Here is an 18,696-nt window from a genome sequence, read left to right as displayed (position 1 = left end):
TGAATCGGTGAAGAAGTGCTGAAGGAATCGCATGCCAACAGCTATAAACGACGCCAACGGTCGAATCCCAATCGATTGGATTGCTCCCAATCGATTGGGGAGGCTTTGGATCGATCCACGGATCGATCCAGAGTGCCTCTGTGCTCTGAAAAAATGTCTGGATCGATCCACGGATCAATCCAGCGCTTATCGCGCGAAGCAGCAGCGTCCCAATCGATCCACTGATCGATTGAGACCTCTGGATCTATCCACTGATCAATCCGGAAGCTTTCTGTTCGCTGGGAAAAGCCTGGATCGATCCACTGATCGATCCACTGATCAATCCACTGATCAATCCACTGATAGATTCAGCTCTTGGTTTTTACCCAAAACCAAGTCTCAAGCCTCCCAAACCAACATCCGGTCAACCATGACTTGTTGGTACATAAAACCTAGCATCCGGTCACCCTTGACCAGCTAGGACTCTCTCACCAAGTGTCCGGTCAATCTCTTTAACCCACTTGGACTTTTTTCTTCTTGCCAAGTATCCGGTCAATCCCTTTGACCTACTTGGTCTTTTCTTCCTTGTGCCAAGTATCCGATCAATCCCTTTGACCTACTTGGACTTTCACCTAGCTTCACTCACTAGGGTTTTCAATCTGCCTAGCTTCACTCACTAGGACTTTCACCTGGCTTCACTCACCAGGATTTTCCTTTTGCCTGACTTCACTCACCAGGACTTCCATACTGCCTAGCTTCACTCACTAGGACTTTCACCTGGCTTCACCCACCAGGATTTCCATCTGCCTAGCTTCACTCACTAGGACTTTCACCTGCATTGTCCATGTGTCTACATGTATTGTCAAACATCGAAACTATGACCAAGACTCAAGCTTGGTCAAAGCAGTCAACCTTGACCTAAGGGATATTGCACCAACAATAACTACATGATGTATGAATGTCATGACATGGTATTTTTGGATTTTTCATAATAAAACATGAATGCAAAAATAGACATGATGTCATGGCATATGATGGGCAAACAATCATGGCAAGGTTTAGCATAAATAAAATATATCTAGATTTCCTATCTAAGTATCCTTAATCACTTAGCTATTTCCACTTGTTTTAACTTAAAACGTTAAACCTAGATTGCCCTAAATGCTTCAAAGAAGTGCCAAAACCTAAATTGGCATTTCTATTTCTCTTGATTTGTTTATGCCACTTAAAAATCAAGCATATCCTCAAATGTTGCCATATTCCATTTTCCCTCAAGAGTAAACACGTAAATCAAGGCCCGGATTGTCTTAAATTTCTAAGAGAATACCAAAATCCCAACTTGGTATTTCTCTAGGTTTTCCCAGTTTATGCCATTAAAGATAAAATCAATTTTTCCACCATTAGGCACATTTTACTCTTTCAAAGAGTAAATAATAATTCCATTTCATTTTCAAAGGTTAACAAAAACCTTGAAAATGCTCCTTGAGTGTCAACTTCCTCAAAGTTTGGTTAACTACCCTTCTAATCGGAGTTGATACTCTCTAACCCATCTATGGGGTAGAGAAGATGCTCCTAGGAACCCAACACCTATTGGTGCTCCTTGGATGCTCTAGGTATTCACTAGGGATAACTTCCCTAGATACCTTCCTAGTGACCTTGTTGGGCTTCTTAGAAGCCTTGGTCACATTTTCTAGGTCAACTCTAGGGATAGCCTCCCTTGTGACCTTGTTAGTGACTTTCTTAGACTTCCTAGAAGTCTTAGTCACTTTGGTTGCAAAGATACTTCTAGGGATATCTTCCCTTGTATTTTTGGCTTGCCCACTAGACTTAGGGCTTGTTCCATAACTATATGGAACCCTATGATAACTAGGCACATCCTTTTTGGCTTTGGGTTTGTATCCCAAACCTCTATGGCCATTGGATGACTTTTGTACCCCTAAACCTAGGTTATGCTCATTTTGCCCTAATAGAATATTTTTCATCCTTTTTAGGGTCTTTTCAATTTTATCAAGCCTTGACCTTAAGGCTTGATTTTCTACCATTAAATCCTTAGATTTTGGTTTTTCATTAAACCCATGAGCATTTTTATTTCTAGGCTTATAACTAAAACCCTTAGTTTTCTTACCTAGATTTTCATCTACCTTCCTAACCCTAGGTGTGGTAGTTTTAGCATGAAAAGCTATATGTTTTTCCTTAACACTATCATGCTTCATATTTTCATGGTAAATAGCATTAAAATGATAGAAATTAGAATTATCATGCTTTTTACCATAACGTAAAGGGGTAGGCTCAATAAACGTTACCTTCTTCTTTACCTTGGAGGGTACCCCTTGACTAGTGCCTCCTTGAGCCTTGACCATCTTCTTCCCCTTGGGGCATTGACTTCGGTAATGCCCTTTTTGTTGACACAAGAAGCACACAATGTGCTCCTTGCTCTTCTTTGTCCCGGAGGTGGTCTCCTTGGGCTTCTCCTTGCCCTTTTGTGTTACTTGACCCTTCTTCTTGGCCAAGTTAGGACACTTGCTCTTGTAGTGCCCACTTTCCCTACACTCAAAACATATTATATGATTTTTATTTTTAATTGAAACATTTATACCTTCTTGTGTAGGGATGACATTTTCTCCTTTTGATCCGGAGGTAGAAGCTTCCTCTTGATCCGAAGATATTCCTCCATTCGATTTTGCCTGACTTGCGGAGGTGGAAGCTTCTTCATCCTCATCTTCTCTTGACCCGGATGTGGAGGATTCTTCTTGCTCTTGCTCCGGTGTCAATGAAGATTGCTCCCCCTCAATCCTAGAGGTGGAGGCTTCACCTTCTTCTTCATCCTCTTGTACATGAAACAAGGAATATGCTCCTTCCTTGCTCTTTTGATTGCACTCCTTTGAGGATGAAGCTTCTTGGACTTCCTCTTCTTCGGAAATTGAGCATCTCTCAACTTCAGAGTCCTCCTCTTGGTCTTGCTTCAAAGAGTCACCCTCTCTGGATTCTTCGTGCTCTTGTACAGTGGAGGGGATCTCTTCATGAAGCTTGGCCAATTTACTCCATAATTCCTTTGCATCTTCAAATTCTCCAATTTTACAAAGGATGATGCTTGGCAATAAATTGACCAAAAGCTTGGTCACTTTGTCATTGGCCTCGCATCTTTGAACTTGCTCTTGGCTCCACTTACTCCTCTTGAGAACTTTGCCCTTTGAATTTGTTGGAGTCTTGAAGCCTTCCATAAGAGCAAACCATTGCTTTATCTCCATCATAAGAAAATTTTTGATTCTCGATTTCCAAGAATCGAAGCTCGTGGAAGTGTATGGTGGAGCCACCCTCGTGTCAAATCCGAGCCCATCTCGGAATTCCATTGTAGAAGTTGAGCTTTTGAATTTCTTTGACTTTGACAATTTTGCTTCAACTTCTTCACCCTCTAGCTTTTCTTGTTATGCTTGACCCTTCCGACGATGATTCCGGTGAAGAGCGGCCTCTCTCTGATACCACTTGTTGGGACCGAAAAGTAGCTAGAGGGGGGGGGGGGGGGTGAATAGCTCGTCGCGTGCTAGATGCTCGTCGTTGCTTGTTTCTTCGAAGATGTGCAGCGGAAAATACAGAAACAAATCACACAACGCTAACAAGGTTGGTTTACTTGGTATCCACCTCACAAGAGGTGACTAGTCCAAGGATCCACACCTACACACACACCCTCCACTAATAAAACCCTCCTTTATGGTAACTACCAAGGGCGGAGAAGCCCTACAAGACTCAATACAAGAAGAAAGGGAAAGGTAATGAAATACAAGCTTACAAGCTTACAATGAGTGCAAAAACCCTAACCCTAGTTTCTTCTTCTTCTCTTGATCCGCCTCTTGACTTGGAAGAACCTTCAAGAACTGGCGATCTCGAGCTTGAGAAAAACTGTGGAGGAGCTGGTGAAGATGTGAAATGAATCGGTGAAGAAGTGCTGAAGGAGACGCCCGCCTGTAGCTCAAATACGACGCAACGGTCGGATCCCGATCGATTCGAAAACTCCCAATCGATCGGGGAGGCTTTTGATCGATTCACGGATCGATCCAGAGCGCCTCTGTGCTCTGGAAAAACGCCTGGATCGATCCACGGATCGATCCAACGCTTATCGCGCGAAGCAGCAGCGTCCCAATAGATCGGCTGATCGATTGGGACCTCTGGATCGATCCACTGATCGATTCAGAGGCTCTCTGTTCGCTAGGAAAGGTCTGGATCGATCCACTGATCGATCCAGCTCTTAGTTTTTGCCCAAAACCAAGTCTCAAGCCTCTCAAACTAACATCCGGTCAACCTTGACCTGTTGGTACATCATACCTAGCATCTGGTCACTCCCTTGACTTGCCAGAACTCCCCACCAAGTGTCCGGTCAATCCCTTTGACCCACTTGGACTTTTCTCTTCGTGCCAAGTATCCAGTCAATCCTTTGACCTACTTGGACTTCCCAAACACCAGATGTCTAATCATCCTTGATCCATCTGGATTTTCCCTTGCCTGGCTTCACTCACCAGGGCTTTCACCTAGTTTCACTCACTAGGTATTTCCTTCTGCCTAGCTTCACTCACTAGGACTTTCACCTGACTTCACTCACCAGGATTTCCTTCTGCCTAGCTTCACTCACTAGGACTTTCACCTAGCTTCACTCACTAGGGATTTCCTTCTGCCTAGCTTCACTCACTAGGACTTTCACCTAGCTTCACTCACCAGGATTTCCTTCTGCCTAGCTTCACTCACTAGGACTTTTCAGTCAGGTATCCGGTCACTTTTGACCTACTTGACTCTTCTTCATTCACACTGATAAGCCCCTGATCAGAATCTCCCCATATGAACAACTGCACCTGCATTGTCCATGTGTCTACATGTATTGTCAAATATCGAAACTATGACCAAGACTCAAGCTTGGTCAACCCAGTCAACCTTGACCTAAAGGATATTGCACCAACATAATTATCAAATATGCATTTGCCATAAGTGTATTGGGTTCAATTAAATATTATCATGAAAAAGTTCATATATATAATGCAAAAAGTTGAGTTGGGCCATACTAGAAGCAACACAGTCCTACATAAACAAATTAAGCATCACCTTAACACATAAAACAATATGACAAATTATAAAATAAAGGAAAAAAACTACCACTATTATTATTTATAGAATAATATTCATAGCTGCTACATTTATAGCATCTACGAAAATTATATATGATATAACAAATCTAAACATGTAGGTGATAGAAAAAATTTAACATTCAAATGTAGTATTCTCAATGTAGCATGTTAGTCATGAAAATAATATTATCCTTATTTTACCAATACACTTTTGATACATAAACAAATTACTCATCCTTGTCTTATCAATACATACTTATGCAACTTCGCTACCAAATATCTCATTTTAATTGACTAGTTTCAATAATGTCTTTGCTACCACAACATCTGTATTCTTCTTAAAATATGTTTTCTGTTGTTGAACAAATACATATACAAACATACCATTTAGAAATTAACAACAAAAGAATATAGTAACTGTACCTTCAAGACTTTAGATTTTTGACTGTCAATCTTAGCATAATGTTGATTTGATGAAATTGTGGCAGATTTATTCGATAGGATAGGGACTTCTGGATCTTCATGCTGAACAATCTCCTTCCCTTTCTCTTTCCCCTTAGTTGTCCCATGTGCAGGCATAGGTATTGTAGTAGTTTGTTTACTATCAGTTCTCTTTCTTTTAAGTGCTTGTTCAAATTTAGTAGTTGGTAGTGACCCAAATCTATTTCTAGCGCACCTCTTTATCCTTGTATTTCTTGACAGATTAGGCCCTACCTCTTTATCTAGGGTTGGGATTGCTCAGAGCTCTTTTGATACCTTGCTCTGCAATAAACTTTGAAGCTCTGTTATTTTAATAACTTGTTCAGTATGATTCTATCTTTTACTCTGCATATTCGGTCCTTCTCAACAATGGATTTATCACAATTTCTAGCACTCATCTCCAGTAAATCAACAAGTTTCTTATTGTTGTCTCCTTATTTTTAATCAGCAACTCCTTGGACGCAACCAAAGTAATTTTCTCAACAAGTTGTTCATCTTTTACTTTACATAATTGACATCCAACTTACTCTTGAACATGCAGCTTGATCTTAAACATCCTCTATTATATACTCCGGAACATCCTTTGATACATGCTCTTGAACTTCCTCTTCATCTTGTTTAGGAAATTACTTAACAAAGTTCTATGTAATTTGATCATTAATTTTCTCTACAACATTTATTAGGGAATCAATTAATAGTAGATGTTCCTCTAAATCGGATAGAATCAAATTAACTTTTATTGTTGACAAAGATAGTTGTCCAATCATATTCTTTATTTTTCCTACACATGAGGTAGTCCACCTCCATCCATATATTTTTGGAAGAGCATGTGGGTTGTATGGCTATACAATAAGAATGGTTATACATTTTGAATGACTGATAGACATTAATGAAGTTATATCAAAATATAACAACTTACAGTAAGGAGTTGTGTAAATCCTTTCAGTACTATGAGAGTTTAATTTTTCTCAAGACCCTCTAGCTTAGGCCTCAGTGAGAGCATTATATTATACCAATGGATTCCATCTGTGGGGTTATATAGTTATAAACAACCTTACATCAATTATATCTATCTAAATTTTCAAAGTCATCTACACAATCAATTAATGATTGTCTATATATATTGTTAGTAGTAGAAAATAACAAGTAAATACAAAAATACAAAATAAAAAGTTGACAAAACAAAAGATCAGTTTGAGGAGATGATTATTTGTTTATGTTGATCATTTTTGTTCTCTAGTTCATTCATTGAACAATCCCGTTCTATGAAATGTTGAAGATAGAATGATGCGGAGCCGATATCCAAATGCAAAAGAATTTCATTGACTGGAAATCTTTGAATCAGTACAATATTTTTCCTTGTGAATCTAATCTTCTGATTTTGAAAGATGAAACAGTTATCTTGATAGTCCCAATTGTCAAATATAGTTTGTACAATGCCTCTAATATTTGAATTATCCGGTATGTCAAGGACCAAGGCAAATGAATTCCACTTATCAACTTCATCTGTCAGATATTTGGTTGTATTGATAATACGAAGGATTTAAACGAGTGGATGTTACTTTTTTATTATACTTTCTTATGATATACACAAAAAATAGAGCTTCTGCGATGTTGAAGCATTAGACATCATTTAATTCTGGAAAACAAATACTTGATATTATAGTGATACATTACAATGTTAATTTTCAACAATATAATGATACATCAGCTAGTGCTAATGAGGATACAATATTGTAGTAATTATCAAATCGTAGCAACTAGTTCTAATGAGAATACAATGTTATAGCAGTTATCAAATCATAATAGCTATGATTTGATAGATGTCACAACGTGCTTAGACTAGAACATTCTAAGACTAAGCATGTTATAGCAGCTACAATTTGGTAATTGATACATGTGTTTAGACTAAAACGTTATAGGTCTAAGTATATTGTAGCAGCTACGAAATTATAGATATTATAACATTGTAGCTACTACAACAATGACAGTTAGATGTGTACTACAAAAGAGGAAGATGTTCAAACCCTCAAATGAAAACTAAACTAACACTAAAATTTAAACCTTAAATACATACTTACAAGGAGAACATTTCAATTGGATCAAATCGAAATACCAAAATACATACAACATATAGGAAGCTTAGGAGACGAGACATCCTAAGGGTGGTCCCAGGGCATAGCATATACGGTGGACTCATGACATTTTTGGTGTAATAATCAAGGGTCGATTCTCAGGAATTGATGACTTGGGATTTACCCTATCATGCACTTATGACCTGTGTACTTATATTTATCTCTTTTCATATTCGTACGATCGATATTAGGGGGTCGCTAATGTAACGAATCTATTTTTTTTTCTTAGGAGACGACGGGCAAATAATGCGATGGAGTTAATCAGTGCATACAATCAAGGATGAACGACTCAACTCGAAGGACAGATCGAAAAGTGCCCTTTTATTTTTTGAGAAATACAAAATACCATATATTGAGTTTTTTCCAATCTGGCCAACCATCCCTGAAACCCTACATCCTTGTCCCGCCCACCTAATTGATCTAGGGTTTTCAACGTCAACCAATCTACAAACGAACTAAACTGGCCCAACAGTGGAGGGAGGATAGAAGGACATATGTAAAAGTGGATGAGATATCCTTTTGGAAAAATAAATCAAAATTGAACGTCCTTGGGTAAAATAATAATAATAATAATACCTTTTAAATTTTTGCCCTTCTGATTTTACCGTGGAAAGTTGAAATTAACAACAAAATAATAATAATAATAATAATAATAATAAATCAATAAATACTTGAATGGTTTGAGCTAGTGTGTTGATATGCTGTGTCGTACCCTAACGACCTAACTTCTACGCCCTTCGACGACCATGCTCCACTCGACCATCCGCCGCCATGCTCTTCTTGCCTTGCCCCAACTCCATCGCATTTTCTTCGCCACTTCCTCCCCCTTGTCAGGCGGAGGCACCTCTTCTCGCGATCCTCATTTCATGGTCGAGTACCTCGTGAACTCGTGCGGATTCTCCATGGAGGAGGCGTCGAAGGCCTCCAAGCGCCTCGAGCATCTCCGATCGACCGAGAATCCCGACGCGGTTCTTGCTTTCTTCAGATCTCATGGCATTGATGGCACTAACCTCAGGAGGATGATATCCTGGAAACCAGGATGTCTCTGCTGGAATGTGGAATCAAACCTCACCCCGAAGTTTCAATTTTTACGCGACCTGGGATTGTCAGAATCCGACCTCGTTGATGTCATCACGAAGAACCCCTTCATCGTGTCCCTCAATGTCCAGCGTACTCTTCTCCCCAGATTGAATGTATGGGAAAGTCTCTTTGGATCAAGGGAACTGCTCCTCAAGTATCTTAGGAAGCAGTGTTGGTTTTTGAGCAGCAGCATTGAGAATGTGGTACGTCCTAACCTGAACTTCTTACGGGATGAGTGTGATATTCCTCTCGAAAGGGCATCACTTGTCCTTAAACATCATCCAACCTTCATTGCACAAAACCCAAACTCATTACGAGCTTTGGTAGATCGAGCGAAGGGAATGGGATTGACTACGAGATCTCGAATGTTCCTCTGGATCCTTCACATTCTGTTTAGGGTCAGCAGAGAAAAAGTTGAGGCTCACTACAAGCTCATGAGGAGCTTTGGGTTGTCGAACTCGGAGTTATGTACTGTGATCGAAAAACAACCATTCTTCTTAACTTTTTCCACAGATTTCTTACGGATAAAGATGGAATTTTTGGTCAAGGACATTGGGTTCACCCCATCCTTCATTGTTAAGCGGCCGACGCTTTTAGTATTGAGTTTGAAGAAGAGGATAATTCCTCGGTTTCAGGTCATGGAGATATTAAAATCAGAAGGACTATGGACTTCAGACGACAAGCTGCATATGTTTCTCAGAACATCGGACCAAAAATTTCTTAACAACTTCATTCTTCCTTACAAAGATAAATTCCCCAAACTTCTTGAGATCTCGTCAGCTGTAGCTGAATGACGGATGGATAATTGAAACCGCAAAAGAGAACAAGGATGTTGAACCAATCTTATGGTTTTCGTATGTGTTTGTTATTCCTAAAATTGCTCATCTAGACAGAAAATGCCAAGTTTTCTAAATTGCATTTTATCTCCTTATTGAGTTGTAGAAGGGATTATCTTAGAAAATTGAGGATTGCACTCTGTGCAAATTATTCTAGCAGCTGAAGGAGCAGTAAATAGTCATATTTTTTTATTGATATAAGTTGAATTTTGTTTTTCCCTAAGCTGGGTATATGCTGTGGTATGTGGCCATTAGCCAAGATGACCGAGGCACCATCTTCTGTACATGTAGGGCATGAAAATTTTCACAAGCTTTTCTCATTGATAACAAGCTTTATGGAAGGTGTTTCTTGTTCTTAGAAGCTAGGATTCCTAGCTTCAAATCTTTCAAATATAAAATGTAGGAAATGCTAAAATTGTAGATTTGATTTCTAACTCTATATGTTATTCATTTTTTTCTTTGATTATGTGGTCTGAAGTGATTCTAATGTTTATTATTGTCCTGCCGTGTTGGTTGCTCAAATAAATTTCTTGTTCTTTTAGGTGTAGAAAATTTTTCTACAAATTGCTTATAGTCAAATTGGCGATATTTAAGTTCAATCACAAGCACAACAGATTAGTTGCATAGAACATGGGTTTTCTAAACTCAATGACTAAAGCTAAGCAAATTACAATAAGTGGAATAGCAAATTCAAAACAAAAAGAAACAATGCAAACTAAACTAATCAGATCTGATCAAAGGTAATGTGAATAAAAAATAAACAAAAATAAACACGTTCCTCATAACAAACCCAAAATCCAGCCACTCACTCTGTCGTGACACAGAAATGCTCCTGGGAACCTCCCTTCAAGCATCCGACAAAGATTGTCCAAGCTCCCAGTTGATATCAGATGATGCTCACAGCTCTTGGGTACCTCCTTTCAAGCTCGCAACAGTTGATGATCACATTGTCGGAAGAACAGAGGATGGATTCTATGAATTTCCAAACCAGATTGATTGATCAAATCAACATAGTTTAGCTACAGAATGAGGATTGGAATAGGATCATAAACTCCTGGGAACCTCCCTTTAAGCTCCGATGAATGCAAAGATCGATGATCAGGAACCTCCCTCGATCAGGAATGCGGTGGTGAAACAGAATCCAAATCGCGAACTGGGACACCTCCCTTTGCCGCTCTCTGACCTTGGATGATGAACCTCCGTAGCTCAGAGATCGCCGTTGGTGAAGGTGACGAACTCTCAGATCTGAAATGGGGACGGGAGCGTTAGGGATGAAGATGAACAGTGCCTAAAATCACGAGGAAAGAAATTGCCCGAGCCCGAAGATCACTGTAGCTTCTCACTGGTTGTTAAATCAACTTAAATCTCAATCAACAGCTGAGAACGCTTCAGATCTCATCTAACTGCTAGATAAATTCAGATTTGGATCAAAAGCTTCGGATCTTGATCAATGGCTGTGATCTACTTCCCCTTGACTTGGATGGATTAGATCTTCAATGGATGATTCAGATAACGGTCCAAATTACTCCAAGGCTTGATCGTCTTGTTTAAACTACGATTCAAGCACAAATCCGGTCTGATCTGATCGGGTCTATGATCCTTTTGATGCCTACAAAAAATATATCGAAATATTAGCATCAAATACCATGATTATAAGCCAATTTGTAATTAAGTATAAGATTAAATGCAATTTATGAAATATGATGTAACTATGATTTTAACTTATGAGAAGATCATTAAAAACATGCATCATGAATCAAAATATTTTAGCAAAATCATGATTATCAAATCCCCACACTTAGTCTTGAACGTTCTGTGCAAGTCAAGAAAACCTAAGGATCAACTAAAAATCATCTCCGCAATAATTCCCTAGTAATATCTAGAAGATGGTAAAAGGAATTTAACTATAACCATCTAAATATCACAAATAGTCATGAATTCAATCCAAACAATAATCAATAGGTATGACAGTTTCAATCCAATTGAAAAACTAAGCAAGATGCAATCTCACAAGGTATTCACCTATTCTAACTCTTACACTCAAACATATATATAAGTGGAGCTCAACTCAATGTCACTCACAACATTTCACTACCATAAGTTTGCTTATTTTCTAATTCTCCACCACTATAAAATATAGCATACATGAATCCAAAGGATTTTATCAAGAACTAAAATAGAATCAAAAGAACTAGTGAAGTGAATGTAATAGGCAAAAGAAAAGGAATCAACGAAGAATTGAGAGTATTGAAAGAATATACTTGATGAGTTGACCAATTTGATGTAAAAAGAGATGAATACCATTTGTAATTACCAACACAAAAGATCAAGCCAAACTCTTTTTCAATTTGATCGCTACCATAGAATGTTGGCACACTATCCTCTCTATTTGATACTCTTCATTACTACTGTTGGCACACTTTAATTCTAGAATTTGGAAACTCAAATGATTTCAAATCACCTTATGAAGAAGTGTTCCTTCCCCGACACTTAAAATATTGACCGTCTCGGAAAATGCAATATATCATACTATCTAATTACTTGATACTCTTCTAGCCACTGTTTCTGAATTCAGTTTTAGAATTTAGATTTAGAAATCAAAGCTAAGGAAGTTGCTGGCCTTGAGCTATGAGAAAGTTGAGCTTCAATTGGAAGAAGGAAAGAAACCAACTAGCAATGAACCAAGTGCTGAAATAACTTGAAGTTCTGAAATAACCATTCCATTTCTGCATTTCCTAGATTCTGCAATACCATCTTCTCCAGATTTCAGAATTTCTGAGTTCCATAATTTTGGTTCAAGGAATCAACCCTTCAGATGTTTAAGGCTTAAATTATGAAGAGTTTTGTTGAGGAGAAGATTGTATTTACAATGAATTGACAAGAGCCTTAGTTGAAGTAGTTGCTGTTCAGAAACAGGAATTACAATTGGCAGATGGAATTTGGGACAATTCTCTTGTTCTCTTCTTTTCTTCTTTCAATATTTTTCTGTGCTGCATCTGTTACTCATTCCCTAATCAGCTCAAAAAGTGCTTCCACTTAGTGTGTATATATAAACAAGAGTGCTGCATCAATAGCAACTGGCCCAACAATTATTAGACCCCAACAAAAGCCAAAGGGAGAACAACTTCCATTAACTCATCTTAACAATTCAGCAATCTGGAGCAATGCAATTTCTCCTTTAAAGGATAATCCATGTCAACCTCTTCCTAAGCATTCTAACTCACTGAATCTAGCACTGAAATCAAGCTCATAATTTCATAATTACATCCATTGGAGCTACATGCTTAAAATCAGACAAGAGTTTAACTCTAATCCTTCAATTTTAGAAAACTACACCAAGCATTCAATAGATAAAGGACCAAACTACATTTTGCAATAATCCAACTGATCCCTGCACATGTTACTCAGACCAAAGATATTCAGAAATGAAATCGATTCCTAAACTTTTGTTGCTTCAGATTCAGAATTCAGATTCAGCAAACATGTTTCCAGCAATTTGGTTTACAAGCTTGGTACAAAACAACTTAACTCATTGTCACAGTTCACACTTTTCAGCCTAACAATTGTAACTCCTTGAATTAGGTTTCAGAAACTAAGAGTTGAGGTAATTACAACTTGTGTAATCAAGAATTTAGTTCATCAAAGGTTAATATTTGATACTAGGCTAACAGGATTCAAAATTAAAGTTGTTGCTTGTAAATATCTTCAACATAATTGGCATATGAACTCAGATAGTTATTTCTGAATTTTGGGAATTGAAAATTCAGTTTTAAGAAGTAGCAAAAATTAACTCAGATGCACTTCTTCAAGTTGATTCCAAATGTCAATGACAAATATGACACTTAACTTTGACATAAAATTGAATCTTCATAGAAACATATAACCGAAATTTCCAAGTTCAGCATTGTATTCAGAAATCAACTTCAATTTCTGTGCAATTTTATTACTGTCCAGATTATGTATCAGTGCAGATTTTTGGTACGCACGTTACCACATACTGATGTCTTGGTTACTCCATTCCCGATACTGAATTCCCACATAAGCTAAAACATTAAAGATGAAACCTTCCTGAGTTGCTTAACAGCAATGCATTTCCAGAGTTCAAAATTTAGCTTTGATGTAGTTACAACAATCTAATTCTGATCAACTTCTCTATTATTTCATAGTTCATTGCTAATGGGCTAATGCTACAACTCTAGTTATCAATTCTGAAATTGGCAGGAGAACAATTTCATGTTGTTGTTGGTCAAAATTAGCATTTAAAGTTGGCACAGTGCATGTGTAACTAGTTGCTGGAATACAGGCTTTACTGATTCAAAAAAACTAGTTGCTGGAATTTAGTTGAAAATTCAACAGGAATTTGGTTGAAAATTCAGCAGGAATTTGAAGAGTTGTAGCTCTCAAAATTCCAAGGTTTCATATTTCGTATTCAGGCTCCAGCTCAAAGAATTAAGGCTGTCAATCTAGATCTTATGCAATAAGTTGAGGGTCTTATTCCTTTTAATTCAGCATCACAAACCCTTGTAACACATTCCCAGTATCACTCTTCTTTCCTCTCTTATTGGCTTCTCACTAACCAGAATTCCACAACCAAGTTTGGCACGCCATTTTTTTCCTTTTTTTTCTATGATGGAACTGATTCCTTAATAGCATAGGCAGTGCTCTTCTATCAATTTCAGATGTGACTTCTCAAATACTCCATTGCCATCAAGCAGAATATAATTCCAAGGAAATCAGAATGTGATTTGTAAAAACATTCCAATACCAACTGCTTCCTTCTCCTTTTTACTTCATTTCCTTCTCTACTATTATGTTTACTGAACAAAAATGGACAATTTACAAACACTGTTGTTCACTTCCCTTCTTGAAATAGCTTGTAGGTTGTATCCTTGTTATCCAATGCAGGAATTCTAAATTGCAATCAGCTGCTTAAAACTCAATCTTACAGTAACATCTGATTACTAGCAATGCAGTTTCAAAATCTATAAATTAAGGTAGTTTCAGCTTATATCATGGAGAATACTTGAGCTATGAAGCAACTCCAATGCTGATCAAAAATAGCATCAACAATTGGCACAAAATAGATCTGGAATTCATTGGCTGAATTGTAGCTACTATTTTTTTTTAAACGAGAATAACTTCTTCAAATGGCTACTGTACGTATCCTGGACAGTTATCAACTCAATCTCAAAATTATGAGCTAACCTCTTTACTTTCAGTGCCCTTGAAATACAACAAACTATTGTAATCATTTTCATCAGTAACATCTAAAGCAGGCAACCACACCAGGACTTGAAAATGTTCTCAAATTATCCTACTAAACTAATGGGGAATCCAGCTTGGTTGGTTTTCCACAGCCTCAGTAAAACTGAAATAAGGGATCTCAATGAAAATTCATTAAACATCATGAAACTTTCAACAATATAACCCTTGCCTTAATTCCATCATTTCAAAATTTCAAACATATGCAATTAACCCCCACACTTAAAACTTTGCATCCATCTAAGGCAATCTAACTCATCAAGTATTCAACCAAAACTCTCGCAAAGGATGAAAACAAAGCAAACAAAGATGATCAAAGGTTAAAATGCTAGATGAAAATGTTTTAAGAAAATTGTGGAGAAAGAAATTTAAAATTATGAGGAAACAAGAATGAGAACTATCCTTCATTTCCATGCATACATATGCTATTGTGACTTTGAAAAGAAGTAAAACAAGTTCTAGAGTTTCAATTGCTAGGAGTACATATCACATAAAAATATAATAGAGATTAAGCTCGTGGTAGTCCTTACTAGGTAATTTTCATGCAATCAAACTCAATCAATCAAAGTGGAATCCACCACCACACTAACCACTATCATGCTAGAAAAGAATCAAATCATGTCAAATGACCTAAAATTGATGATCAAATTTAAGAAATTTCTACCATCTTAAAAGTATTACTAGAACAATTTCATAGAGAATTTTATTCAAAATGACATGCTATGTATACTAAACAAAATGCAAAGTATGGAAGTAAAATGTAAATGTAAAGTATAAAACTATAGAAACATATAAAGCAACAAGAAAAACAAAGAATGAACTCACCTTTATTTCGGGCGGTTGCAAACGATTTAGAAGTAGCAACCACACCGGTAATTGAGTAATTGTGGTTACACTCAAATCCTTTTTATTCATCCTTTTTCCCTTGAATATTCTTTCTGGAGGTCAGAGATTGTTCAGTTTAAGCATCCACTCCGAAGGCTTAAAATCTCCTACAAAATCAATAAAGGACAACACCTCCCACACACATTGGGATAAGAAGAAAATAGGAGAATATTAGTTTTTACAGAAAATATATCAAGAAATGAATCACATCTAATAAAGTCAATTAATGGTACTTCTATGAAATTTTCTGATAAATCACAAGAAATATTAACCTTGTCATGTTGAAAAGTACCTAGAGGTTCTAGAATGGTGATTGTGACCTCCTCGTCATCAAGTAATCTCTCAGGCTCTGGTTCAGGTGAATATACAACCACAAGTAGTGATTCTTAGGTCCTTGCCTCCATAGCACAAGTCCCTACACTCTCATCATCAACATCCGGGTTAGGTGATTCTTGGGGTATTGCTTCCAATGTGCAATCCCCTACACTTATATCATCTTCAAGTAAATTTTCAATTCCTGCATCATTCACAACATCTAAAGCAACAATATCAGTAGAATCAGAAATATGCACAACTACATCATCATCACAAAAAATTTTAGAAAATTCTTGTGAAGTAATGGAAGTTGGGTCAGGCCTGACAAAATCTCTGCTTTCCATCTTCCCACTGGAATTTTGTGTTTATAGCTGGTTGATGGCTGATGTAATTTGATCTAATTGACTCTGTATATTCTGTATCCTTGAAAATTGTTGCTCTTGATGCTCTCTCATTTGCTGCATAACCTTATTAACTTTCCATGTTGACACTTCAAATTGACGGTCATTCTCTTGAAACCCATATGAATTTTGGTAGGCTATATCTGGCTCAAAAAATTGTCCTTGTGCATTTTCATACCTGAAATGTGAATGATCCACCTAATTAGAATTATAAGTATTAGAAAATGACTCATACCTATTTTGTTGATCCATGGTTGGATAAATTTGATGCTCAGACTGAAAATACTGACTCTCCATTCCACCTCTAAAATACTGAAAATATAGATCCATGCTAAAAGAAATCTCCTGTTCTTACAATACAACACTAACAATCAATATTAGAAGACTCAAGAGCATATAGTTTCAAACACATGAATATATGTGTTAGGGTCGAAATATGCTAGAGGAGGAGGAGGGGGGGTGGGAATAGCTCGTCGTGCGCTCATCGTCTTGCTTCTTGGTGATGATAGGCAGTGGAAATATAAGAAACAAAAATACAACGCTAACAAAAAAAATTTACTTAGTATCCACATCAAGAAGAGGTGACTAATCCAAGGATCTACACATTACATGCACTCTCCACTATGAAAACACTCCTTTACGGTAACTACCGAAGGTGGAGAAGCCCTACAACACTCTTAATACAAGAAGAAAGAAATGGAAGCAAATACAATTGAAATCTTATAAGATTTACACTTGAAACCCTAACCCTAGCTTCTTCATATTGTCATAGATCGCCTCTTGACTTGGACGTGCACAAGCACTTGCCTCCAAGAACCTTCAAGAATTGGCGGTGAGAGCTCGAAGAAGTTGTTGTGAAGATCTGAGATGAATCGGGAGAATGTCTGCTGAAGAAAACGCTCGCAACGGCTTTATCCAGCGCCAACGGTTGGATCCCAATCGATTGCATTGCTCCCAATCGATTGGGGAGGCTTTGGATCGATCGGTCGATCGATCCAGAGCGCCTCTGTGCTCTCTGGAAATCGCCTGAATCGATTGCCCGATCAATTCAGGGTTCTCGCCCGATTTCCAAAGCTCCAATCGATCGGGTGATCGATTGGGAGGCGTTCTGTGCGACGCCGATTCTTCCCCAATCGATCAACTGATCGATTGGGAGAAGCCTTTGTCGCGGGACTCACCCAATCGATCAACCGATCAATTAGGCATGAGTCAATCGATCGATTGGACTCACTTGTGACTAGCCAAATCACGTCCAAAGTCCCTAAACCCAACATCCGGTCAACCATGACCTATTGGAACATCATGCATAGCATCCGGTCACCCTCGACCTGCTAGGACTTCCTCACCAAGTGTCTGGTCAATCCCTTTGACCCACTTGGACTTTTTCTCCTCGTGCCAAGTATCCGATCAACCCTTTGACCTACTTGGACTTCTCAATACCAGGTGTCCGGTCAACCTTGACCCACCTGGATTTCCACGTGCCTGACTTCACTCACCAGGTCTTCCCTTCTGCCTAGCTTCTGTAAAATACCGTAAATTGACGAATAATGTTAAGGGAATTTTTCGAAAGTTTTAGAAATTTTTTGGGAATTTTTCGGAGCTCGTATGACTCAGGTTACGGGGATAAAAACAGAGCACGGGAAAAAGCCTGTTTAGGCTACCCATTTAAGCGAGGAAATGTTTATTTTTATTAATTTCTTTTCTTTTGATTTTTTCTTTCTTTTTCTTCACTGTTTCCTCCCGTGCCCGTGCCCTAACCTCCGCGCGCTCTTCCTTCTCTTCTCACGCGGCGGTTTTTCCCCTTTTGTCTCTTCCTCCTAGCCTCTGCCCTAGCGCCGGCGCCGCCGTTTCTCTTCTCCTCTGTGCGTCGACACCAACTCAGCGTGCCCTAATTCTTGGTCTCCTTCTTCCCGCTCGGAGCAGCGCCGTGCCACCCGATTCATCTTTGTCGCCGGCGCAAATCCATCGCCACCTACTGCGGGAAGCCACCCTCGGTTGATGTGGGCCGACGCTAGAGAATTGGTGCTGCCCTAGCCTCTTCACTGTTGCACATCGTCGGCCAAGACCCGAGCAGTGCCGATCAAGCCGACTCTCCTTTCCTCGGCCCTAGTGTCGGCACAAGGAATTGGGTAAGACATTTCGATTTTTGGTTATAGGTTTGTTGAGGTTTGGATGCGAAGTGTGTTTCATTAATTGAGGATTTAGATTACAC

At 38.4% G+C, this 18,696-nt stretch overlaps 1 protein-coding gene across 1 annotated transcript; it reads left to right on the top strand.

Annotated features, from left to right (window-relative positions):
• The first annotated feature begins 8,451 nt into the window (after positions 1-8,451).
• On the top strand, positions 8,452-9,579 carry LOC122026530 (transcription termination factor MTERF15, mitochondrial-like). The gene has a single exon (XM_042585267.1). It carries the CDS (start codon positions 8,452-8,454, stop codon positions 9,577-9,579), a length of 1,128 nt encoding a protein of 375 aa, XP_042441201.1.
• Positions 9,580-18,696: the final 9,117 nt, after the last annotated feature.

Source organism: Zingiber officinale, chromosome 10A (assembly GCF_018446385.1).
Source record: "Zingiber officinale cultivar Zhangliang chromosome 10A, Zo_v1.1, whole genome shotgun sequence".
In the NCBI taxonomy this organism is placed as follows: domain Eukaryota; kingdom Viridiplantae; phylum Streptophyta; class Magnoliopsida; order Zingiberales; family Zingiberaceae; genus Zingiber; species Zingiber officinale.
This window is presented reverse-complemented; position numbering and strand designations above follow the sequence as displayed.

Bases quoted from the DNA above. Each gene is read 5' to 3' on its own strand.
- LOC122026530 (XM_042585267.1), top strand. From the start codon at position 8,452: ATGCTCCACTCGACCATCCGCCGCCATGCTCTTCTTGCCTTGCCCCAA.